Source organism: Periophthalmus magnuspinnatus, chromosome 21 (genome assembly GCF_009829125.3).
Source record: "Periophthalmus magnuspinnatus isolate fPerMag1 chromosome 21, fPerMag1.2.pri, whole genome shotgun sequence".
NCBI classification, from domain to species: Eukaryota; Metazoa; Chordata; class Actinopteri; order Gobiiformes; family Gobiidae; genus Periophthalmus; species Periophthalmus magnuspinnatus.
In genome coordinates, this window is record NC_047146.1 from 32,191,333 (window position 1) to 32,218,442 (window position 27,110).

At 41.3% G+C, this 27,110-nt stretch overlaps 1 protein-coding gene across 1 annotated transcript; it reads right to left on the reverse strand.

Annotated features, from left to right (window-relative positions):
• Positions 1-9,200: 9,200 nt before the first annotated feature.
• gpr39 (G protein-coupled receptor 39) lies at positions 9,201-25,763 on the reverse strand. Its single transcript, XM_033987575.2, has 2 exons — positions 24,724-25,763; positions 9,201-9,851 (listed from the first exon to the last, which is right to left on the reverse strand). Exons 1-2 carry the CDS (start codon positions 25,523-25,525, stop codon positions 9,355-9,357), a joined length of 1,299 nt encoding a protein of 432 aa, XP_033843466.1. The 5' UTR covers positions 25,526-25,763; the 3' UTR covers positions 9,201-9,354.
• Between the last annotated feature and the right edge of the window lie 1,347 nt (positions 25,764-27,110).

The following is a 27,110-nucleotide window of genomic DNA, read 5'->3' on the forward strand; positions in this document are numbered from 1 at the left end:
CTTTGCACTGGGGGTGTTCTGCATGTATCCCTATGGTGGAATGTTGAGCAGTTACAGGTGGCCCGGGTGCAGACCAGACCTCCTGAGGGTGGAGTCGAGTTTCAAGGTGCAAACGTGACGTGCCTCCATAAAGTGGCATTGACCTACGCCCCTGAAATGGAGGTGCAAACGTGTTTAACTGAGGCTGTGCAGTGGGCCCTGGTTTATCGCGGGGGTTATGTTCCAAAAATAACCTGCAATAGGCGAAATCCGTGAAGTATCAGCTTTATTTTTTACATTATTCTCTATGTTTTTGTCTGTAAAACCCCTCACCACACACTTTATACACTTTTCTCACACAGGCGTTAACATTTTCTCACATTTCTCTCATGTTTAATTCATTAATAGTGACTCAGGTGTATTTCAAAGTCCGTCTGACCACGCAGACTCCACACGATGGTCTTCTTGCAGTTTCGTCCCTTTTTGCTCTTTGTTCAAACTTATTGCTGCTGTCGTCCTCATGTTATTTTCCTCCTTCTTTATGAGATAAACCGTAGATTAATTTATTCCCTAATGTCGCCCCCTACAGCCGCGGAACTTCTACCTTCAGCATGTCCAGAAGTCCAACTTTTTCTGCGATGGTTAGCATTTTCCTCGGCCTTTTAGGCGTCTTTGTCGGTGCAGAACGTTTCATCGACATTGTGGGTTTTGTCGGGGAGAAAACAAATTGCAAACGTACAGCACTTCAGAGTCACACTGAGATCCGACGTTTATGTAAATTTGTCTGAACACATTCTGTACTGGACAGGAGACACGGCACGGAGGAGACTGATGGACAATGGTCTACAGTCCAACAGCCAATCAGGACGCACGACACAATGGTCTACAGTCCAACAGCCAATCAGGACGCAGAACACAATGGTCTACAGTCCAACAGCCAATCAGGACGCACAACACAATGGTCTACAGTCCAACAGCCAATCAGGACGCACAACACAATGGTCTACAGTCCAACAGCCAATCAGGACGCAGAACACAATGGTCTACAGTCCAACAGCCAATCAGGACGCAGGACACAATGGTCTACAGTCCAACAGCCAATCAGGACGCAGAACACAATGGTCTACAGTCCAACAGCCAATCAGGACGCAGGACACAATGGTCTACAGTCCAACAGCCAATCAGGACGCAGAACACAATGGTCTACAGTCCAACAGCCAATCAGGACGCACGACACAATGCAGGTTCATATGCTGTAAAAAAAAAAAAAAAGCATGCAAAATTGCGCCCCAAAAAAAATCCGCAAAACAGCGAAACCGCATAAGGTGATCCGCGATATAGCGAGGGACCGCTGTACTGGACTCTTTTGCACCCCTGTTGACCCGGGCCTGAGCCGTTACCATGGTGACACGATGCACACGTAGCAAACGCTCCAAAAAGTTTTAAAATAGTCTGAAAACTAAAATTCAAAATGGGTTTAAACAAGACATTTTCTGGAGCCTGTGATCAGTCGGAGCGTTCATGGTTCTGTTTAGGTGATTGATTTTCAACAAAAAAGGAGTGACTGCTAATGCTAATGCTAGCTAGCTTGTGACTGTGAGGTAACACATGAGAGACTCGTTCAACCGCACAAATCATCTCACTTGTTGTCGTTCCAAGTAAATCAGCTCTTTCTGGTCAGATTGTGTTAAAATAAAACTCAGATTAAAGTTTAATTTGAGTAACAGAGCTTCAGACAGCGCAGTGCTTACAGTTAGCATCACACCCCCAGGAATGTTGATGACATCAGCTGCAAAGTGTGAGTAGTTTCGTGGCCCTGTAGCTTTTCTCTGCTGGGACAGTGTTTGCTTGTGCCTGTTGTTCTAATGGTTATATATCTTGATTTTGTTTGCATGTTCTCCTGTTGTCCTTGAACTTTATGTTGCAACCCTGTAATTTCCTCTTTGTGAGATAAATAAAGGTTATCTTATCTTAGCTTGATTCAGGCTTAGCTACGATTTAATGAACCCCCCTAAATGCAAACACCAACTAACCGAGCCTGAATCTTTCTTAACAGACTGTTCATCATGGATTAAGTCTTTGTTCATGTTTTATTAAGACTAATTAAGGTGTAGTTATTATAAAGTGGTGCCAACATATTTACATGCATCATACTCAACGTTTTCAATGCTTTGTACAGTTTTGAAGCTTCTTGTCAACTTGATTTTCATTCACAGCATCAGGTGACTTCAGAGCTTGCCTTTTTTTTTTTTTTTTTCTTTTTTTCATACAATGCGTGTGACGGACATGGACATAGCTAACCTGCTAGCCGCCGTATTCCAAACAGGAAGTGATCATGGGCGCACTTCCGACTAAATGTTCGTATTAACCCTCTACATGATCCTGGGGTTACTTTTTTTGTTTTGTTATTTTGAGTTTACTTTTTAAGTTTTTTTGTTTTTTTTTAACTTTTTGTTTGTTTGTTTTTGTTATTTTGAGTTTTGTTTTTGTTTTTTACTTATTTTTATTATTATTTTTTGTTATTTTGAGTTTATTTTTATGTGGGTTTTTTTTACTTTTTGTTTGTTTGTGTTTATTTTTATTTTATTATTTTTTTGTTTTTTTATTTGCTTTATTTTCGTTATTTATTTTTTGTAATTTTGAGGGCTTTGTTTGTTTTTTTGTTATTTTGACTTTTTTAATTTTTATTTTATTTTTGTTTTTTGTTTTTTTGAAAAACTGTGCCCTCTCTCTGTCCCTGCGTCTGTCAGACTCATTTTGGTCTTAAATGTTCGTATTAACCCTCTACATGATCCTGTTTTTGTTTTTGTTTTACTATTTTGTCCATAAATCAATATATGAACATTAATAACAGATCAATGAGCTGCCCTCTTTCACTGAAGTTGCTCCCGCTAGCGTTAGCAACAAGTTGATTGACAGCGTTGCTATTCGTCCGCTCCCCGCTAAACCAGAATCACCAGCCTCACTCCTGATTGGCTCTTTGGTTGCTATGAATCTTGTGGTTGGAGTTTCTGTTACAGTTGTCCCTCGCTGTATCGCGGTTCACCTTTGGCGATCTCACTGTTTTGTTTTTTTTGTGTGCAATTTTACATGCTTTTTACAGCGTATGAGTGTGAATTGTGTTCTGCGTCCTGATTGGCTAAGGGACTGTAGACCATTGTCCATCACTGTCAATGTGTTCAGTCAAATTTACATAAACGTTGGATCTCAGTGTGACTCTGAAGTGCTGTACGTTTGCAATTTGTTTTCTCCCCGACAAAACCCACAATGTCGATGAAACGTTCTGCACCGACAAAGACGCCTACGAAGGTTTGAACTTTGAGAGAGTTTAAACGAGAGAGAAATGTGAGAAAATGTTAACGTCTGTGTGAGAAAAGTGTATAAAGTGTGTGGTGAGGGGTTTTACAGACAAAAACAGAGAGAATAATGTAAAAATAAAGCTGATACTTCACAGATTTCGCCTGTTGCGGGTTATTTTTAGGACGTGGATGGATACGTGTGATTGACTTATTGAACTTTTTTTGTTTGTTTGATTAAGATAAAACGGTCACTGGGTTTTTAAAAGACGACTTTATTGGACAGGACAGTTGTAGCTTGAAATGGGAAGAGACAGTAGAGATCGGCAATATGAGGTTCAAAAATCAAACCTGTCATGATAAACTATAGCGTCAAATCCCAGTAGACTCGGCAGCCTCACCGTTAGCATCACTACTTCCTGTCCTGTTTTGTCTCTTTAAGGAGTCGCACTGAAATGAATAAATCTTTAAACATAAGTCACATGGATGTCACTGACAAAATGTGAAAACTACACAAAGAAAATTAAAACTTCAGCGTTTAGAAAGAGACATGTTTGTGTCTCAATGCTAACGCTAATGCTAATGGCGAGGCATAACAAATATCCAGACAACTCCACAAACTGTAGTCAAAACATTTAAAGTTAACTGGGTAGTCTTCACTTTAATTAATTTGAATTTAAATACGTTATTTATTTGATATTTTCTCATTTTAATAAAAGTGAGTGTTAGCTTGGAGACGCCGTAAGCTAGCTAGTGAGTGTTTAAGTGCGTTTCTGTGCTTGAACAAACACTTTTCCCCGCCCACTCCTCCTATTGGTCAACTTCTGTCATGCTGTGAATGATTGACAGGTGCATTCAGCCAATCACAGTAAAGTTTGGACTCACAGTGACAATACAGGCGGTAAAAACCTGCGGATCTTTTCATATAATCCTAAACTCACAAGAACCGAGACTGAAAACTGAGCTCTTCTTTTTTGGCAGATCACTTCCTCTTACACAGCTTTTACACAGCATTAAATAATCATGTACCGACACTATTTTAGAGCAGAAAGTCTCATTGAACGGGACATTTTTGTGACAGTGATGTTTTCTCTGCTGGGACAGTGAACAGAGGAGGAGCCGTGTGGATTATTGTGACACAGTCTTGGTTTTGCGGTGCAGATTTTCAGACGCTTCATGTTCGGGATCAACATGTTATTAATAAAAACTGACAAAATCAACAGTGGATTCCTTCATTGTGTGTTTATAACTGTGGTACTTTCTTAGAACTGTGATATTCGCCTGGTTTTTAGACGTTTAGAGTTGGAATAGTCCTGTTATATGGTTGGTTTTTTTTATTATTAGGTTAGAATTCATTTTTTGTTCACCACTAGCACCGAATAAAAACAGCACAAGGACAACAGGAGTAAACGCAGTAGCAGACGTGGGAAAATACATTACATTAGGTGGTATTTGGTAAATAAAAAACTCCAAAACAACTCAAACAAATTCATAAACTAAAAAAAAAAAATCTATAAAGCGGTGAAAATAAAACCTGCATTATTCTGGTCCATGGTACAAAAAAGGTTGGGGACTCAAAGAAAACTTTTCCATATACACAGTTTTGATTTGTCTTTATAGTTGTGCACATTTGAGAGTGTAAAACAGCAGATATCGAGTCAGATCGTCTCGTGTTTATGTTGAAACTCTCTCTCCTTTGGGCCGTTCAGATCAACAGCCTGGAGTTTCACACCTGATGTTTTTCTATAAATAATAAATGTTACAGTATCAAAGGTGGACTGAGAGACAAACCCGGTTTATTCTGTAGGAAAAAAAACAACAACAAGTGATGCAATTCAATGAGTGCATTTATGAAGTGGTACTGGGGCATGTGGCCGTGACTCTGGGGCAGATCAGACCTGGGTACATTTGGTTTAAAGATGTTCATGTTTTTCTAGTTATGTCTTGGTTTGGTGGGATCACTCCTGTGCTAAATATTTATTATAGTTTTACATCAGTGAAGCGGCAGTGGGGAAAAAGATGAAAAATGTCAAGAAAACTCCCACACACTGTCTCACTATTGACTCACTTTTATTCACACGTTTCGGTCCCTCTGACCTTCCTCAGATTTAGGACAGCCCCTTAAAAGTAATCAACCAATCACAACATATAAAAAAACAAACATTTACAATTAAACCCCAATGTACCTGCAAAATTAGTTTACACCAGTGTTTTATGAGTTAAAACACAGGGACAAGGACTAGAAAAATATAAAGATTATAAAGATTAACTGGGTCTCGGGGGCCGCAGTCTAAGCAGGGACTCCCAGACTTCCCTCACCCCAGACATGTCATGAGTTTTCTTAACCTTTCAGATCAAGTGCTTCTCCCCTGTCGCCCGGTCGGGTGTGCGGAGTCTACACAGAAATGAACAAAGTTGAGAAGAAAATGACAAAAATACAGGAGAGCGAGCGCTGAGTTCTAGACCCCTCCCTCCGTCAGCAACACTTTAAAATTTATTAACAAAATAAAGGTGTTGTCATTCATTTGTATTAGTCTAATCGAACCCGTTGTGCAATTTAGACAGTTCTCAGAGTGTAGTATACAACCTCCATAAATAATAGTGTTGTTTTTACTGCATATTCTGTCTTATCTAATAATTATCTTTACTCTTAAAGACCTTGGACTCTCGGTCCATGTGTCAAATAAAACACCCGCCCATTCAAACCTTTGTATTTGCACTGCAGACTTTTAACATCAAGCATTTTGTGAACATCTCAAATTAAAAAATAAAAGTTTTGTTGGAGTTTTTCAGCCTGTAATTTTAAACCTGTTATGTGAGTTTTGAGTGACAGTGGTGCAGTGTTTTTTTAAGTATCTGGAAGGTCACTAGTTTGCGTCCCATCTGAGTGTGTACTGTTATGTCCTTAAGCAGAACATCACTCCAGTTACAGTTGTATGTGTTTACAATCTGACATAAGAAACAGCAGAATAAAAAATAAAACATGTCCATTTATAAGTAAAGAACCAGTAATAGAACTTCTGAACTGTTTATGACTTGGATAGAGTTTTTACAGCGTTGGGCCTAAACATGCTCAGAAAAGTGAATTCATTTTATTTTCATAAACATGTAAACAAAAATATCCTCTGTTCTATGTCATATTATGTCCAATTCCACTCACAGCTCCTGAGAAACGCTGCACATTGTTCTGTTGTTGTGCGTCTGGACACTTAAAGCTGCAGTGTGTTTAAAAACGTCTGGAGACACTGGAGTGGACCTGCAGCTCAGCGGCACGCAGGGAGACGGAGCTCCACTGTGGAAAAGTGAGTTTATAATGTTAATAATAAGATGGACCGGCCTCCTGCTGGTCCCAGAGTCAGGACTAAACATGGAGAATCAGAGTTTGAGTTTTGTGCAGTTAAAACCTGGAACATTCTTCCTGAAGATGTGAGACAGACCTCGACTGTGACAATGTTTAAATCCAGACTCAAAACTGTTCTGTTTATATGTGCATGTGACTGAAAGGGTTTTATTCTGCACTTTTCTCCTTTAATGTTAATTTTATGATGATTATTTGTGATTATGTTTTGATTTGTGTGATTTTAATGTCTTTCTTAAACACTTTGAATTACTTTATGTATAAAAAGTGCTGTACAAATAAACTTGCCTTAAATGCTTAATCTCTATGGTAACAGTGGTCATTTTTCATTACGTTGCATATCCTCAGTGTGTCCCTGTCCCTCTTGAGCTCTTCTTGAGTCTCCTCCAGACAGAGGTGTCCTTAAACGTGCAGCCTCAGAGCTCTCCTCAGCCTGTGTCAGATCCTGTGTCAGATCCTCACAAATATTGACGTTTGCTTTGGTTTGTTTCTCTGCACACAGCACAAGGACGAGCGGAGGCACTGCGGTTTACCCAGAGTCCTCACCAGACGCCCGCACTTCATCTGCCGCCAATCAACTTTAACTCATTTGGAATAATTAGTCAGTTTATTTAAGATGGACGTGAATGAATCGAAGAACAATATAAAAACGAAAAAGTGCCTCATCCTTAACATCAAAACACCAAGAAATGGATGATGGAAACATAATATAACTTCAATTAAAAGCTAAAGGTACACTATGTAACCTATCACTTTGCCTAAAATGTTGCACAGTGCGGCATTAAATCCATGGCGACGTGTAGATGATGCCACTATACATCGGTCTAGTTACAGGTCAGATTTGTGGAGAGGCGCATGTGTGTTTTTTAAGGTAATACTGTATTTTGGCAATAAAAATGTGTTTTCTGTGCAAACTGTGAAACATTTGAGGCAGAGCGATAACATCTCCATGGAGACGAGCAGACGGCAAACCCACCACCATAAAAGTTGAATTGAATGTGTGGGTTTTGACTTTTGACAAGTTTATGGCATTTTGAGGTTTACATTTAAAAAAAAAGTTTATTGTTATTTTCCATGGCGCCAGTTTTTTCCATTTTTTCACGAATTCAAATAAAAAAGTTCCTTCTCTGATCATTTCTGCTGGAGTTACGTCTGTAAGCTGCATATTTCTTAGCGTGAGGTTTACATTTTATCAACAGTTCACCAAAGTCATTGAAAAAATAGGTAGTTTTTTGCTTTCAGACCAAACCTGGAGGTGCACTGTGCAACTTTTCACACTTTTTTTTTCCATAGAGATGTCATTGCTTTGCCTGGAATGTTCCACACTGCAGCATTAAAAGTCTCAATCAGCAGGTAACGCCAACAGGCAAAGTTACAGGTCAGATCTGTGTCTGTGGAGAGGCGGTCGTGTGTTTTTCAAGGTGTTTTTGAGCATTAAAACAGTAAATTCTCTTTTTAACTGTGTTTTAGATATTAAGTCATGGACGGTAGAAAACTCTTTATCCAACTCCAGCTGTAGTGGGTCATCAGTCCTGAGGCTCAAGCGCAGCCTTTTAGCCCATCTCCACAAGTGAAAAACCTCAGACTTTTATCCCTCACCCTAAGAACATCACCACAAATAGTTTTTTAATCACCTAAAAACGTTAGAGTCTGCCCCATTCTCTCTTCGTCCATCACACAGACGCTGACACATGCTTTTATCACCAAACAGACTCCTCTAATGCCCTGCTCTCAAAAAGAAGATCTCAGGTTTACTCCAAACTTCAGCCGCCCGTGTCCGGACTCAGAGGGCGGGGCCATGTTACACCGCTCTTAAACGCACTGCACTGGCTCTCTGTGTGTTTCAGGATGGTTTTTGAATGTCTTAATGGTCTTGGACGTTCTTATCTTTCAGAACTGCTTTTACCCGATGAACCCCTGTGCTCCTCGGGTCACGGGCTCCTGGACCCTCCTCAGGACACACACTCACGGCGAGGTGTCTTTCCAGTGCTACGGCCCTCGTCTATGGAACAGCCTGTGGAGGAGCTCAGTTTATTATTTTATATTTTGTTCTTGATCCATTTTCTTCCTCTTATCTGGGGCCAGGTCACGGGGCAGTAGTCTAAGCAGGGACTCCGAGACATCCCTCACTCTGGACACGTCCTCCAGCTCCTCCAGTGGGACCTTGCCCCCTCCTTTATTTATGTATTTATTTATAATTTTTTTATGTATTTATTTTTATTTGTTTTATTTATTTATTATTTATGTATTTATTTTATATATATATATATATATATATATATATATATATATATATATATATATATATATATATATATATATATATATATATATATATATATATATATATATATATATATATTTTTTTTTTTTTTTTTTTTTTTTTTTATCTATTTTTTATGTCTGTTGTCTTATTTATGTAACTACTTTGTATATTGATTGCATTATTATTATTATTATTATTATTATTATTATTATTATTATTATTAATATATTTATTTGTTTATTTATTTATTTTTACTTTCCCTATAAAAAACTTGAATTAAAAAAAAAAAAAAGGTTGATTTGACTGGATTTGAAATGCAAGACGTTTAATGCCATACTGCGGAAGATTCCAGGCAAAGCAATAACATCTCCATGGTGACAAATGGGCGGCAGACCCTCTACCAGAAAAGCTACACACTGCACCTTTAACATTCCTTTAAAAACATCTTAAAAACATTAAACTTCAGACTCTGGGGGTTTATTTTTGTCGCTCGTTTCAGTGTCTTCGGTCAGATTGAGCGACTGCGGCGTTTCAGACTCGATCCCTGAGTCACTGTGCTGTTGAAACGTTGTAAAAGTGGGTGGTGTTCTGTGACTGTCCTTCCCCGTGGCGTTATTGCCTTTACTCCTCCTCAGCGACTTGAGCAGGAGCGGCTGTATCGATCGGGCGGACGCCGCTCGGGAGCCGGGCACGGTCCGTTTGTTGACGTGTTCGATGGTTAAGCGACATTTGAGCACTTGTAGAAACACCTCCCTGAACTGTTTGGACGAGAGGTTGTAGAGGAAAGGGTTGATGACGGAGCTCAGGTAGAAGAACGTGTCCGCGACCGGGTGGAGGATGATGTAAACGTGGAAAAATGAAACGGTCCAGCGGGATTTGGGCACGGCCGCCATCATGAGACGACGGATCTGGTTTGGGAGCCAACACACCATCAGAGAACCGACGATCAGACCTGCCAGAACAGGAACAGGGTTATGTTTGGGTTAGGTAGGAGTAGGAGTAGTAGTAGTAGCAGTAGTAGTAGTAGTAGTAGTAGTAGTAGTAGTAGTAGTAGTAGTAGTAGTAGTAGTAGTAGTAGTAGTAGTAGTAATAATCACCATCAAATTTTCAATTGGCCTAACAAAGACTTACATTTCCCACAAATTTAATCTAATGCTGAACCTGGAACTAAATCTGGACTAAACCAAACCAACATCCAGACTAAAGGTGCATTCATATTTGGCCTAGTTTGGTCCTGGTTTGAGCCCAGTTTAGTCCTGATGTAGACCTGGTTTAGTCCTGGTTTAGTCCTGTTCTAGTCCTGTTCTAGTCCTGGTTTAGTCCTGTTCTAGTCCTGTTCTAGTCCTGTTCTAGTCCTGGTTTAGTCCTGGTTTAGTCCTGTTCTAGTCCTGGTTTAGTCCTGTTCTAGTCCTGTTCTAGTCCTGGTTTAGTCCTGTTCTAGTCCTGGTTTAGTCCTGGTTTAGTCCTGATGTAGACCTGGTTTAATCCTGGTTTAGTCCTGTTCTAGTCCTGTTCTAGTCCTGGTTTAGTCCTGTTCTAGTCCTGGTTTAGTCCTGGTTTAGTCCTGGTTTAGTCCTGGTTTAATCCTGGTTTAGTCCTGTTCTAGTCCTGGTTTAGTCCTGGTTTAGTCCTGGTTTAGTCCTGGTTTAGTCCTGTTCTAGTCCTGGTTTAGTCCTGGTGTAGTCCTGGTTTAGTCCTGGTTTAGTCCTGGTTTAGTCCTGTTCTAGTCCTGGTTTAGTCCTGGTGTAGTCCTGGTTTAGTCCTGGTTTAGTCCTGGTTTAGTCCTGTTCTAGTCCTGGTTTAGTCCCAGTCTTGATGTGTCTCAGTCACTTCATTTCTGTGACATATTTTACAAACACACGTCGTTTATAAAGTTCTGCACAGAGTGAAATAAAACCAACTACTTCACACAATAAATAAACAATAAAAGACACAGAGGAGCACACAACAACTTACAGCGCTGCACTGAAACAGAAAACACTCTGTTCCACCTTGTGATGTCATCATGTGGTGATACAGGAAGTGCTCCACTGTGTTTTTAAACTCCACACACCTTCATTTCTAGAATCATTTGGATCATTTTAAACCTAAAGAGTCGCTGATTTGTTTTGAACTAAAGGTAAAAGGAGCTGTTCACTTCATGACATCACAAGGTGGAACAGAGCATTTTGAGCTTGGGAGATGTTCTTAAACATGTGAGAATGAAACAAAACACACAGGAATTCAGTTAAATCCCGAATGAACTAAGCACTGGGCGATTTTATGGATTTGTAAAATGATGAATATTTTTTTGAATAAATAGATAAAACAATGTAAAACTAAACGTATAAAGACTAAATCCATTGAACGCGACGCTTTAAAATGTCCAGTTTGAGTTTGCTTTATGCTGTTCTCATTGTTCCCTAAAGAGCACTTTAATTTGTTGCTTAATTAGACTCTCAACTCCTGAATGAGACTATTAAAGGTTATGGCTCCTGACATTCACATCTGAAAATGCCACAATCAGAGTAAGTGTGCGCGGGGATTATTCAACGACAAAATGAGACCAAAAACTGAGACACAACTAATAATAAATTGATGGTTTATCACTATGTGGCTCAGAGAGTGAACAGAGCTGTCGACTCGCAGCGAGGAGGTCTGGGGTTCGACTACCAGAGGAGTTCAGCAGAAAAATGTCACATTAACCACATCTGCATCACATCAAGAGGAAAAAATGTGCATCGTGTTCTGCGTCCTGATTGGCTGTTGGACTGTAGACCATTGTGTCGTGCGTCCTGATTGGCTGTTGGACTGTAGACCATTGTGTCGTGCGTCCTGATTGGCTGTTGGACTGTAGACCATTGTGTCGTGCGTCCTGATTGGCTGTTGGACTGTAGACCATTGTGTCGTGCGTCCTGATTGGCTGTTGGACTGTAGACCATTGTCCATCAGTCTCCTCCGTGCCGTGTCTCCTGTCCAGTACAGAATGTGTTCAGACAAATTTACATAAACGTTGGATCTCAGTGTGACTCTGAAGTGCTGTACGTTTGCAATTTGTTTTCTCCCCGACAAAACCCACAATGTCGATGAAACGTTCTGCACCGACAAAGACGCCGACGAAGGTTTGAACTTTGAGAGAGTTTAAACGAGAGAGAAATGTGAGAAAATGTTAATGTCTGTGTGAGAAAAGTGTATAAAGTGTGTGGTGAGGGGTTTTACAGACAAAAACAGAGAGAATAATGTAAAAAATAAAGATGATACTTCACAGATTTTGCCTATTACGGGTTATTTTTAGAACATAACCCCCGAGATAAAACATGGACCAGTGAATATTAAAATTTACAGACACAGTTAAGTAAAAATTTTAACAGTTGTGTTTTGTTTTGTGAACAAGGATATTCCTGTGGGCATCAGTCCTACTTTAAATGAAGAAATATTTGTTATATCTTGAGAGGTTTACTTCAGTTTGAATCTAATAAAATAAGAGCTAACGTGAGGCGGTGTGGCGTCGCTCTGGATTGGCTCTTTGGTTGCTATGATACTCGCAGTCGGAATTCCTAATATGGAACTTGTCTCCAAATTCACCTCCATAACTGCTCTGGCCTCGATGAGCTTCAGTCAAACACAAATCCGCAAAAGAACAATAAAACACCCACACATCCTGTCGAGTTCGTGTTAAATACCAGGGAGGAGAGGCGAGTTTTCAGTCTGGTCTTAAACTGCGTTAAGTTTGCACGTTCTCCCTGTGTTTGGGCAGAAAAAATAAGAAAAAAATAAGAAAACAAATGAAAAATAGACAGTGGTAGAAGTACAATTTTGTAAAAAGTATCAAATGAAAAAATCTACTTAGGTAAAAGTATTAAAATACCTGTTTAAAAATGTAAAAGTAAAAGTATTTCACGCAGGTTTTTAGGTCTTATAAAGCTGCAAATGTAACGATTTTGCTGAAGATTTGAGCTGGATTTTGTTCAACTGCGACAATTAAATCAATGTTTTTTTTCCAGCTGTTTTTATTTGTGTATTTAACTTCGAGCGTGTGAAAAATAAACCCCCAGCAGGTCTCAAACACTTCAGTCCTGCTCAAGAATGTGGTGGAGTAGAAAGTACAGATACTGCTCTCAGATGTAGTGAAGTAAAAGTAAAAGTATCCACATTCAAATCTCCTTCAGAAAGTACAGATACCTTAAATTTGCACGCAGTACTTTTACTCCAGGTCAAACTGCAACTGTCACTTTTATTTTTCTGCCTTTTTTTCTAAACGTGTGAAGTGTTTTAATCGTGCGCTTCTTGGAATATCGATCTTTACATGTGGTTTGTGTTGAAACTGAAGCTGAACTGAAACGCACAGATGGGATGACCAGATTTTCCAAACAAAACTGGGACACACCTGGTTTGGGATGGTTGGTATAAATAATCTGGTGAAAAGAGAGAGTCACATTGTCATAATCTGAGGGACTTTTTTTGTCTCGTTTTTCTGTATTTTAACTGAACAAATGACAATATATGAGTGAGTGTGACGTCCCCACAGCTTCAGCTCCAAATGAAGCTCATCGAGGAGTAAAAATAAATATTGTAACAGAGGCAAAGTATCTAGAGCACATGTGTCAAACTCAAGGCCCGGGGGCAAAACGCGGCCCGCCAAGTTATTTTATGTGGCCCGTGACAAGGTAAATTTAAATGTGTCTTAAAATGTCAGTTTATCAGGAGTTACGCAGTTACACAGACATATTTTTTTATATCTTTGCAAATTTGAGGTGAACCATTTTGCTGATTTTGAAATTGACTTTGACGCTCCTGATCTAGAGGTTCATTTGGACCAGATTTTGTCTTTCAGAAATCATATTTAAAAAGTACACAACTCAATCCGATACAACGTCTCTTCCCTGAGACACGTGAAGAACAGCCTGACCCTAGAGGGCGCTCTCACATGATGATCCCTTTACTGATCCCACTAAAGACACTCGATAAAAAACACTTCATTATCACCACTGAAATATTCTATGTTCATCTAAACCAAAAAAACGTATTAAACTTTGTCCTGAACAAACTCCAGATCCACTGTGTCTCTGTGAAACTGCACAGGTCCAAACAGATCCTGGGCCTCTGCTCTGTCCACTTTTCATTTAAACATCAGAGAATCAGCTCCAGACTCTGAAACTGTCTGTGGATCTGAAACATTTGACTAGAAAAAGTACATTTTATATAATCAAATGTGTCACATGAGTCTGGGTCATTTGTTTCACTGTAAAAATGTGCACAGAAGGATTTTTACATTATTTTGGACTGAAGGAAACATCATGTATTGGACTTGGGGACATTTATTGTATTTTCCTGCTGATGTCAATAATGAACTGTTTGTTTTATAATGTAATTGTAATGAAATGTGTGTTTTAATGTGAGTTCACTGCACAGAGACTGAACACGGAAAGAAACAGCAGCAAAATCTGAACAAATCATCTTTTCTTTTGTAAGATTAATGAATTTATACATGGTCCAGGACAAATAAAGAAGAAATAAGGCGCCTGATTTGTCTGTTATTAATGTTCATATCTTGATTTACAGACACAATAGTGAAATAAAAACCCCAGGATCATGTAGAGGGTTAATACGAACATTTAAGACCAGAATGAGTCTGAAGCAGCAGAGACAGAGAGAGGAGACAGTTTACACACTCACCTAAAGTTTTATTAGGACCTGTTCAATTTCTCCTTAATGCAATTATCTAATCAACCAATCACATGGCAGTTGCTTCAGTGCATTTAGGGGTGTGGTCCTGGTCAAGACAATCTCCTGAACTCCAAACTGAATGTCAGAATGGGACAGAAAGGTGATTTAAGCAATTTGGAGCGTGGCATGGTTGTTGGTGCCAGACGGGCCGAGTATTTCACAATCTGCTCAGTTACTGGGATTTTCACGCACAACCATTTCTAGGGTTTACAAAGAATGGAGTGAAAAGGGAAAAACATCCAGTATGTGGCAGTCCTGAGGGCGAGGAGGTCAGAGGAGAATGGGCCGAGTGATTCAAGCTGATAGAAGAGCAACGTTGACTGAAATAACCACTCGTTACAACCGAGGAATGCAGCAAAGCATTTGCGAAGCCACAACACACACAACCTTGAGGCGGATGGGCTACAACAGCAGAAGACCCCACCGGGTACCACTCATCTCCACTACAAATAGGAAAAAGAGGCTACAATTTGCACAAGCTCACCAAAATTGGACAGTTGAAGACTGGAAAAATGTGGCCTGGTCTGATGAGTCTCGATTTCTGTTGAGACATTCAAATGGTAGAGTCAGAATTTGGCGTAAACAGAATGAGAACATGGATCCATCAGGCCTTGTTCCCACTGTGCAGGTGGTGGTGGTGGTGGTGTAATGGTGTGGGGGATGTTTTCTTGGCACACTTTAGGTCCCTTAGTGCCAATTGGGCATCGTTTAAATGCCACAGGTTACCTGAACATTGTTTCTGACCATGTCCATCCCTTCATGACCACCATGTACCATCCTCCTCCTCTACTTCCAGCAGGATAATGCACCATGTCATAAAGCTCCAATCATTTCAAATTGGTTTCTTGAACATGACAATGAGTTCACTGAACTACACTGGCCCCACAGTCACCAGATCTCAACCCCATAGAGCATCTTTGGGATGTGGTGGAACGGGAGCTTCATGCCCTGGATGTGCATCCCACAAATCTACATCAACTGCAAGATGCTCCTCAATATGGACCAACATTTGTAAAGAATCAGCTCCTTGAATCAAAGCCACGTAGAATTAAGGCAGTTCTGAAGGTGAAAGGTCAAACACCGTATTAGTCTGGCGTTCATAATAATCCTTCAGGTGAGTGTATATAGAAAGTGAATTGGAGCCAGAGTCGACGGAGCAGGAAGTGCGCACATGATCACTTCCTGTTTGGAATATGGCGGCTAGCAGGTTAGCTCTGTCCATTTATATAAACAGTCTGTGTTTTTTACTGTTGGGGATCAAATTAGACACAATAGGGAAAACAGTGGTAAACCAAGAAGAATCTGAAACCAAAAATCTCCATGTTTATGTCATTTGATTAATCCTGGAACAAAAACATGTGCCTTTTACGTTCATGGACTTGATTCCACATTGTTCCGTCCTGTCTGTGCGTACACGGTTTGCATCTGTTCACACAATCGTCTCATTTATCTTTCATCCTGTTTCTCCAAACCCTCTTGAATTAAATCTCATTCAAAATGCGTTTCGATGGAAGAAAATAGTCATTTCCCTCCCGCAGCAGACGGGAGAAAGAGCGTGGGTAATTTTAGGTTCAAATCCTCAGAATGTGACTTTGAATTGATTCGGGAGCTCACACGAGGAGCTGATTGGTCATTATCGTCCTTTAAAACCTGATCCGGTCACACAGGGATTACACAAGTCAATGCAGCTGTAACAGAGTGTTTGTGAGAGTGTCAAACATAAAGCAGTTCATACAAGATAATCCAGTTCTTATTATGCGTAGAGACTGTAAGTGGAGCTAACCTCCTCGCCGCCGCGTTCAAAACAGGAAGTGAGCGTAGGTGCAACTTCACTTTCATCGCTTTTTATTGAAAAACTGGGACCTTTTCTTTGTAACAACTGCGGGCCGCCTCCTTATTCTGCTCTTAAAATGTTCGCTCTACCTGCATCTTTGACAAGACTTTACTCAGACGGGTGGGTCTAGAACCGTGTCCCCGATTTCAGAGGCTACGATTGACAGGTGCATGAACCAATCAGAGAGAAGCACGCTCCATTTAGGTCAAGCAGAAGCATGGTCCAGGTTTTAGCTGCATAAAACTGAACCACTGATTCAATGGGTTTAGACCTGGTTTAGTCCAGGTTTAGTCCTGGTTTAGTCCCGGTTTAGGCCCGGTTTAGTCCCGATTTAGTCCTGGTTTAGTCCTGGTTTAGTCCTGGTTTAGTCCCGGTTTAGTCCCGGTTTAGTCCCATTTTAGTCCCGGTTTAGTCCCGGTTTAGACCTGGTTTAGTCCTGGTTTAGTCCTGGTTTAGACCTGGTTTAGTCCAGGTTTAGTCCTGGTTTAGTCCCGGTTTAGTCCTGGGTTAGTCTTGGTTTAGTCCTGGTTTAGTCCTGGTTTAGTCCCGGTTTAGTCCCGGTTTAGTCCTGGGTTAGTCTTGGTTTAGTCCTGGTTTAGTCCTGTTTTAGTCCTGGGTTAGTCTTGGTTTAGTCCTGGTTTAGTCCTGGTTTAGTCCCGGTTTAGTCCCGGTTTAGTCCCGGTTTAGTCCAGGTTTAGTCCAGGTTTAGTCCCGGTTTAGTCCCGGTTTAGTCCCGGTTTAGTCCCGGTTTAGTCCAGGTTTAGTCCAGGTTTAGTCCCGGTTTAGTCCCGGTTTAGTCCCGGTTTAGTCCCGGTTTAGTCCCGGTTTAGTCCCGGTTTAGTCCCGGTTTAGTCCCGGTTTAGTCCAGGTTTAGTCCAGGTTTAGTCCTGGTTTAGTCACGGTTTAGACTTCAGAGTGTGAGATGGTAAAAAGCTGCAGATGTTATTGATTTGATGTAGTTGTTAAAATAAGGTAAAATAACTTATGATATGAGACTTTTTTCCACGGTTGGTCCGTCCCACATTAGGACAGAGGTTTGTCCTGCTCCGTGGTCCTGCTCTGTGGTCCTGCTCTGTGGTCCTGCTCTGTGGTCCTGCTCTGTGGTCCTGCTCTGTGGTCCTGCTCTGTGGTCCTGCTCCTGCTCCGTGGTCCTGCTCCGTGGTCCTGCTCTGTGGCCCTGCTCCGTGGTCCTGCTCCTGCTCTGTGGTGCTGCTCCGTGGTCCTGCTCCGTGGTCCTGCTCCTGCTCCGTGGTCCTGCTCTGTGGTCCTGCTCCGTGGTCCTGCTCTGTGGTCCTGCTCCGTGGTCCTGCTCTGTGGTCCTGCTCTGTGGTCCTGCTCTGTGGTCCTGCTCCTGCTCCGTGGTCCTGCTCCGTGGTCCTGCTCTGTGGTCTTGCTCCGTGGTCCTGCTCTGTGGTCCTGCTCCGTGGTCCTGCTCCTGCTCTGTGGTCCTGCTCCGTGGTCCTGCTCCTGCTCTGTGGTCCTGCTCCTGCTCCGTGGTCCTGCTCCGTGGTCCTGCTCCTGCTCTGTGGTCCTGCTCCTGCTCTGTGGTCCTGCTCCTGCTCTGTGGTCCTGCTCCGTGGTCCTGCTCTGTGGTCCTGCTCCGTGGTCCTGCTCTGTGGTCCTGCTCCTGCTCCGTGGTCCTGCTCCGTGGTCCTGCTCCTGCTCTGTGGTCCTGGTCCTGCTCTGTGGTCCTACTCTGTGCTGTTTTTATTTCACTATTTTGTGCATGAATCAAGACATGAACAATATTATCAGACCAATCAGGTTCCTTCTTTTCCGGATTTCGCTTGCGCTCGCACAAGCAGCAGATTTGATTTCCCGTGGTAGCGCTTTGTTGCTAACCAGCCCCCTGCTAATCTGCTGGTTAGTCTATGATTATGCTGCTTGCAATGATTGAAAACCAATTGTGAGCTTTGCATGTAGAGAAATTGAAGAGAAAACCTGTTGTGAATCAAAAGGTTATTGTTTTTTTTTTTGTACTTTTCAAGATTTCATTCAAACTTATAAGTGCTACGTTTCGTTCCAGCTGTTCATCCACACTATTGTTCTTGGTGCTTCTATATTGCGCTGAGTGTTTTGCTCGTTGACCATCCAGAAACAAAAGGATTTCTCATTGCTCCCGTAAATGTGTCTGACACCACAGAGCTATTGTTCAAAAAACGAAAAAGTACGTTGTTTGATAAAGTTTCTGTTCTCTCAGGAGGGCTGCACTGTTTGGTCCAACTGCAGATTTAGATAACAAGGTTTGTACTTTATTTGGTCTAATCTCTTTTGTTTAATAAGTGTAAAACTGGTGCGCTTCAGTCACAAAGGGTCAGTGTTTAATTGGGCTTAAGACGATGTTTTTCAGCCAACTCTGCAACATGCGTAACACGGAATTATTTTAAAAGGACCAACTTTGCAAAACGATATGTTAAACCTGCACAGAACTGTATTTAATGAGTAAATAAAGTTTCTGTCCCATTATTTACTTTCTTCATAATAATATCGGTTCCTATTTATTGTTGCGGTACAGAGGATTTGAGGAGAGAAATGTGAGAAAATGTTAACGCCTGTGTGAGAAAAGTGTATAAAGTGTGTGGTGAGGGGTTTTACAGACAAAAACAGAGAGAATAAATTAAAAAATAAAGCGGATTTTGTCTATTACGGGTTATTTTTAGAACATGACCCCCACGATAAACCAGGGACCAGTGTATAAAAGACAAGATGATCTGTAGATGGTTCTCGGTCAAACACGTGCTGCCGAACGATTGGTCGAATACAAAGGGGGCGTGGCAAAATCTCTCAGAACTATTGTGTATGTCTGTGTATCCGACACACACTGCACTCACAACACTACACCTGCAGGGGGAGCTCAAAAACAAATATCCATGCAGAAAAAGTCCCAGAAAACAGTGTATTTATATAAACACGGATTCAACTTGTGAATCATGAGTTTAATCTGACTTTTTACAAATACACAAACGCACAAACGCACAAACGCGCACACCGTCTCCGTTTTTTCATATTGATCACCTTCTCCTGAAAAAGTCTCGTTTGAATCAGTTTTGTATTTTCTCTGCCGTTTTTAAACAATCTTAAAACGTTCTTGGTACTTCCTGCTCACGTGTGCGTTGTGTCGCCACGGTAACTGCTGAAGATTCCGTCATAGACATACATGTAGAGCTTCTCCCTAGCCCATGTGTGTGTTCGGTGTGTTTTACATCTCTAACACGACCTGAGGAAGTGTCTTGCTCAACGACAGCAGCGATTGAACCTCTAACCCGAGTGTGTTTACAACTCCATCAATCACTACTGCCCCCCCCTGGACAGACCTGGATGTGCATGAACAGAGAAATGAGTTCATCGAGTTTTACTGATTTAAAAATGTGAGTGGATTTTATTTGATTATGAAACTTTGAAGAAAATGTACAGTACAAACCCAAGTTAAAAACTGTCTCAAGTTTGTTTATCCAACGATGAAACGTACATTTTCCCTCGGGCCATGAATAAATCCACATTTAAAAAACACTGATACTGAAGCGTTATTTTCATTTAGAGTTTATGTCCTCTGGCCCCCGTCCCTCGAGTCTCACAGCCCAAAATGTCTCTGAGCAATCTGCCTTTAAACAACACAGCTCTGGGCCAAAACACACTCACCTGCCACTCAGAGAGGACAGGGACAGGGACAGAGACAGGGACCAGGACAGGGACAGGAGCAGGGAAAGGACAGGGACAGGACAGAGACAGGGACAGAGACAGAAACCAGGACAGGGACAGAGACAGACAGGACAGGGAGAGGACACGGACAGGACGGGAACAGAGACAGAGACCAGGACAGGACAGGGACAGACAGGACAGAGACAGGACGGGAACAGGGACAGAGACATAGACAGGGACCAGGACAGAAACAGGACGGGAACAGGGACAGAGACAGGGGACAGGACAGGGACAGCAAGGACAGGGACCAGGACAGGGACCAGGACAGAGACCAGGACAGGGACAGGACAGGGACAGGAGCAGGGAAAGGACAGGGACAGGACAGAGACTAGGACAGGGGCAACAGAGACAGGGATCAGGACAGTGACAGGACAGGTACAGCAGGGACAGGGATCAGGACAGGGACAGGACAAGGACAGGGACCAGGACAGCGGTAACAATGGACCAGGACAAGGAACAGGACAGGGGGGAGCAGGGACAGTGGTGACAAAGACAGGGGCAACAGAGACAGGGCAGAAAGAAGGACATGGGCAGACAGAGAGAGAGGGAGAGACAGAAACCAAAAGAGACAGAGACAAAGAGAGACAAAGAGACAGAAAGAGAGAAAGAGACAGAGAGAGAGACAAAGAGAGAGACAGAGAGACAAAGAGAGAGACAGAGACAGAGAGACAAAGAGAGACAGACAGAGAGAGACAGAGAGAGACAGACAGAGACAGAGAGACAAAGAGAGAGACAGAGAGACAAAGAGAGAGACAGAGAGACAAAGAGAGAGACAGAGAGACAAAGAGAGAGACAGAGAGACAAAGAGAGAGACAGAGAGAGAGACAGAGAGAGAGACAAAGAGAGAGAGACAGAGAGACAAAGAGAGAGAGACAGAGACAAAGAGAGAGAGACAGAGACAAAGAGAGAGAGACAGAGAGGGGGAGTGTGTGGAGGAGGAGCTCAGGTCATGTGATATAAACTGGTTCAAGTTCCTGAAAGTGTCACTGAACATTTAAAATGAACTCGTCTGGTCGAGTATTTTCAGATAAACAATAACACACTAAATAAATATAATCCTCACTTAACGAACGCCTGAAAAACACTGTTACGTCATTTATCATTTATGATTTGTGATTTATGATTTGTGATTTGTGACGCCTGAAGAGCAGCTCACATCAGTCAGTCGAGTGTTTACTGTTTTGAAATGTCGTGTAAAACGCCTTCATTTTGGGAAAGTTTGAGTGTTTTTCGAGTGGTTTTGTCACAGTCGCAGTGACATGATCCCACACTTTTAAAACACTGACATATTTCATTTATTTTGTTTATTTTGTATTTATACAAAAGGGAGTACTTTGTTGAAATTGGAAAATGTGTTTCAGATAAAATGTCCCTGACCTGTGGTGTGCCTCAGGGGTCAATCCTGGGACCCCTGTTGTTCAGCCTCTACATGCTGCTGTTAGGACAGTTAATACACAACAATAAACTCTTAAACTCTTAATTGCTATCGACAACTGTCCAAATTGTTCATACTCCTGTACCCCACAGACGGAATACCTCAAACCCAACACCTTGTACCTTGTTTAACCTCGTTTCTCAAGTGCGTCTGTCGGGGGTAAAGGTCTGGAAGCACCAAAACATTGTTAATATTCACTTCACAAATGCCGTTCTCAACTAAAAAAAAGAGAGAAAAAAAAACTCTACAAGGTAATTAACCCGGTGTCTTGTTCGTGTGCGGCCGGCGAAAAGAACGTCCTCTGCTTTTAATTACTGCACAAAGTCACAGCCAATGGGATTAAGAGAGTCTCAAGTGAAAGTGTTACACATTTTAAAGAGGAGAGACGCCCTGTGGGAGTGTGTCCTGCTCATGTGAGATCACGACTGGAGCTTTAGACCGAGTTTACAGAGGAGGAGCCAAAACACTGCACAAGAGCAAAGTAGTGGTCCAAGAAATAACTCAAGTATTTGGGAAAAGTAATATACTATTACTTTTTCACCTTCAAGACACTGTACATCACGGAACCACTCACACATTCACACACACACACAAGTTATGTTACTGTTATGTTAATGTTAAGTTAATTTTGTGTTAAGGTAATGTTATGTTGTTATGTCTATATTATGTTAAGTTAATGTTAGGTTATCTTATGTTTAAGTTATGTTATGTTTTGTTTATGTTATGTTTATTTTGTTATGTTAATATTATGTTTATTTTATGTTATGTTAAGTTAATGTTAGGTTACGTTAATGTTATATTTATATTATATTGTGTTAATGTTATGTTTATGTTCATGTTAGGTTATGTTATGTTTAAGTTATGTTATATTAATGTTGTTATGTATTTATTTATTTATGTATTCATTCTTTCTTTCTTTCTTTCTTTTTTCTTTCATTCCAGAGACACATTTCTGTAAATTTGCCAGATTTACCCGAGCCTATTCCAGCCTATGCCCAGTGCTGAGAAGTAACTGAAAACAAAAATTAAACAGTTTTGTTCTATGTAGGATTTTTTCACTAAAATATAATGCAACTCAATGTAAAAGTATTCTAAGTATTCAGAATACAGTACTCTGATTAGACCATGTAACAGCACGTTACAAAATACATTTGAATGCTTCCCCACACGGCCCGGACGTGTCAGCCCAGAAAGGTTTTAAATTTATAATTACTATGGCAACAGTTCTAATCTTTTATTATTATGAAACCTACAGATGCGTTAAAAGTTTAGAGAAGTGTCCGAGCAACGTAAAGACGAAGCTTAGGCTCAGAAATACAGAATATTTGAATGAAAACAAATCTATACAGTTAGGACACGATGCTACAGATAAAAACGACGTTAAACTGATGTGACTCACTCTGTTCTGTCGCTGAGGTCACACAGAGGTCACACGAGGTCACACAGAGGTCACACAGAGGTCACACAGAGGTCACACAGAGGTCACACAGACCTGGAGTGTTAAAGGAGCTGAAGGTGTCAGCCCTGAACTAAACACAAATATCAGATCATTACTGTGTGTACATATATGTGAAATGTTCCACACTGCTGCATTAAACTTATCCAAGGCTGGGCCATTTTGCCTGAAAATAAAAGTTGATTTTTTTCTCCAATAATAATTTCTCTCTCTGTACTAATAATGTTCCACCAAGTGCAGAAAATGGACCAAACTGAAAAGACGTCAGCAGTGATCAAACTGAAGCCACTGGGAAGAATGTTTTATGAATGAGACAAAACAAAATACTGCATTAAACGATTCACTGATTTGAAAACAGTCAGGTCTGTGCGAACGCAGTCAGGTCTGTGCGAACGCAGTCAGGTCTGTGCGAACGCAGTCAGGTCTGTGCGAACGCAGTCAGGTCTGTGCGAACGCAGTCAGGTCTGTGCGAACGCAGTCAGGTCTGTACGAACGCAGTCAGGTCTGTAAGTGCACATGCTGAACTCTGGTCCTTGTGACTACAGTGAGGAGCCTCTGGTCCCTCTGGTCCCTCTGGTCCCTGTGACTACAGTGAGTCTTTCTTGTTTCTCAGTGTCATTTCCAGTGCAAGAAAATGAGGAAAATAAAAAATTGAAATCGATTTAAACCTCAAATTTGATAAATCGATTTAATCAGTTTCTGCCTAATCTCGTGCATCTTGCACATATTCAGGTACATGTGTTTTTAATACATAAAGAGACTTGTCCCTGCGGCGTCACCCGTTTGTCTCCATGGAGACGGATACATTTAAAATCCCACAGGAGACACAGAGCACAGAGCAGACACACACACTGAGACCACATCTACACTGAGGCCAAAGTATTTTCATTTTTCACTTCTACAAAAGTTGTGCCTTTATTTGACGCACAATTTCATCATTAAAATCCAAACAGACATAATATTCATGTGCACTGTGCATTTTCCTCTGGACCTGTGTGAGGTAAAGTTTCTTTATCATCATTTGTTGCCCACAGGTGGAATAAACAAATACTTTTTACAGATTTGTGTTTAAAGTTTGAGGTCAAGAGCTCGACAGACCCAGAGCAGTGAGTCTAAAATACATCACATGTCCAAACACTTAGAACAGTCACCAACTAAACTCAGCAGGTCTGAATATACACAGAAAATACACAGAATATACACAGAATATACACAGAATATACACAGAATATACACAGAATATACACAGAATATACACATAAAGTATTACATCTGTGCAGTATTCTGTGTGCATTTTACGTATAATCTGGTGAACAAAATAGTGTAAACATATTTGATTCTGTGCTAAATGAACATGGTTATTAAAGGTTTCTTGTGTAACCTTTCTGCCGACCTCCATGGAGATGTTACTGCATTGCCTGAAATGTTCCATAGTGTGGCTTTAAACTTTTGTACCTTGCATCTATTCAGTTGCAAGTGCATCTACACCCACTGCACCTGTCCACAGATCTGACCTGTAACTTGGCCTGGCGGTGTCACTTTCTTGTTTCCATGGAGACAGATGTGTTTAATGCCATAGTGTGGAATGTTCCTGGTAAAGCATTAACATCTCCATGGAGACAGCAGGTGGTAAATATACGTGACAACACAAGGTTAAGCGTCCACAGTTTAATAAAAATAAGATTCAGACTCACCCAGAAAAATGATGGTTTGCTTCCGAGCCGTTTTCACTTTGGGACTTTCGTGTTTGGGCGCGGCGTAGCTAGCGTTAGCCTCTCTGTCCACTGAGCTCAACGGTCTTCTCAAAACCACGATCATGGCTCTACACATGAACGCCACACCCACGAGTATGATCAGATAAACTAGAAACGCTACGAAGATGCTCGCTCGAAACATCACCCATTTATCCCTCAGGTTCGTACAGAAAGTCAGATTCTGAGCGGGCGTGTTTTGGCGAATCGGGATGTGACCTTGCGTTCCCGTAGCGACCAACAGCGGTAAAGCCACGAGCACGGACACCAACCACGCAAACGTGATCAGCCCCGACGTCCTCTTCCCTCCCAGCGCCTTGAACTTGAAAGGATGACAGATAGCCACGTAGCGCTCAAAGCTAAGCGTCGCCACGTTTAGGATCGTGGCGTAGCTGCACGCTTCAAAAAGGAAGCTGTAGATTTTGCACGAAGCGTTCCCAGATGTGGAGGAAAACGGGAACCAAATTGCGCTGTACAACTCCACCGGCATCCCGATTAGCAGCACGAGCAAGTCGGAGCACGCTAAGCTAACCATGTGATTGGTGACGTTTTTCTGCAAATATCCTTTACGTTTCAAAATTTGCGTAACTCGGATTGTTATTGAATTACCCACAATTCCAGTCACCAAAATGAGACTGTACAAAATAGTCAGGAAAACCTTCAGGGAATAATTGGGCTCCAGTTCTCTCCAGTCTTTCTCTTCGGCGATTTCATATTCTTCCACGTCTTCGCTCATTGTCGACATTTGGAAAGCACTGATTTACCAGCGATTGATCGAGCTGTTATCAGTTTAGTTTCGGATGACGTCCAAAAACTCCACTTGGAAAGCCACGCCGAAGGAATTCCTCTTTAAAAAATCCTATATTTTCAGTGTAAACATCGATGTAACTTTCCTCAACGTCCGTGTCGCTCCATAGTGTTGAATTCTTTGCTCGTTCGTGCAGTTTGGAGCTCTAATCCTGTAGTTTCAACCTTCTGTGACCAAAGTATGAGCCAACACGCCGTTTCCCTCCTCCCACGGACAAAAGGCAGGGCAGTTAAACATTAACCAGAAGTTTAGACAGTCCGCCCCGTGCGTCTCTTATCTCCATTAATTACGGCGAGTTCCTCTTACTCATAAAACGTTCTTAGATGGACCATAAGAGGCTAATTGTTTAAGGACTTTATTAAAGGTTTTATATCACGCAAAATGGACTCGTGTGAAGCTTTAAACCGTGTTAGAATGTTTTTACCTCCTCAAAAACAGACCTGCAGTTGTGTTTTGTTGTGTTATGTTTGAGTAACACTTTATTATTCGTCAGTTACTAAGCTCAAAATGCTCCGTTCCACCTTGTGATGTCATCAAGTGGTCGTTTTTCCAAGTTAACAGCTGCCGTTCGCATTTTTTTCAGCAGAGATTGGCAATTTTTTGAACTGAAATTCTAGTGAAGGTGTGTGGAGTTTAAAAACACAGTGGAGCACTTCCTGTATCACCACATGATGACATCACAAGGTGGAACGGAGTGTTTTCTGCAGGGTTTGTGTGTTAAACATGTGCGAATGAAACAAAAAAACACAACTCCAGGTCCGTTCGTGACGAGGAAACAACATTTCTAAATCAGAAAAAAGCATCAAATGAACGATGGGTTTAAACTTTTATCAGTTCAGCAAAAACGACACTTTTATATTTGAATAATTTGCATAATAACGGTGCATTTTAAAGCGATTTCTATCTATGAGAGGGTCACCACTCACTTCTCTATGGAAATTATAATGCTTTACTTGGGATTTTACACAGTACGGCATTAAACCCATGGAGACAAGCAGGTGGCCGAGTTACAGGCAGATCTGTGGAGAGGCGAGCATCTTCACCAACAATCAAAAATCAAGAATATTTTGGAGGCAGAGAAATGTGGCTCCTCCCCCATCTAAACGTATGACATCATCACATCCTACAACCTGAAAACAACTAAACTGTCGAATTTCTCAGTCAAATCAGTGTCTAGTTTTAATTCTTGTTTTCATAATCTAAGTATTGATTTTTGAGAATCTTAAATCAATTTATATCATTTTATTAAATGATTCTGCGTCTGAGGTGTGAGTTAAAGAGGTCGTATCACTCTCTGATCCTCAGCACAAACACACCTGTTGTGTTTTGTTTCATTCACATGTTTAACACACAAACCTGCAGGCTCTTCGCTCACACAGACATGACTCTGTTCCACCTTGTGATGTCATCATGTGGTGATACAGGAAGTGCTCCACTGTGTTTTTAAACTCCACACACCTTCATTTTTAGAATCATTTGGATCATTTCAGCTTCTGGAATTGTCATTTATCTCGACTGAACT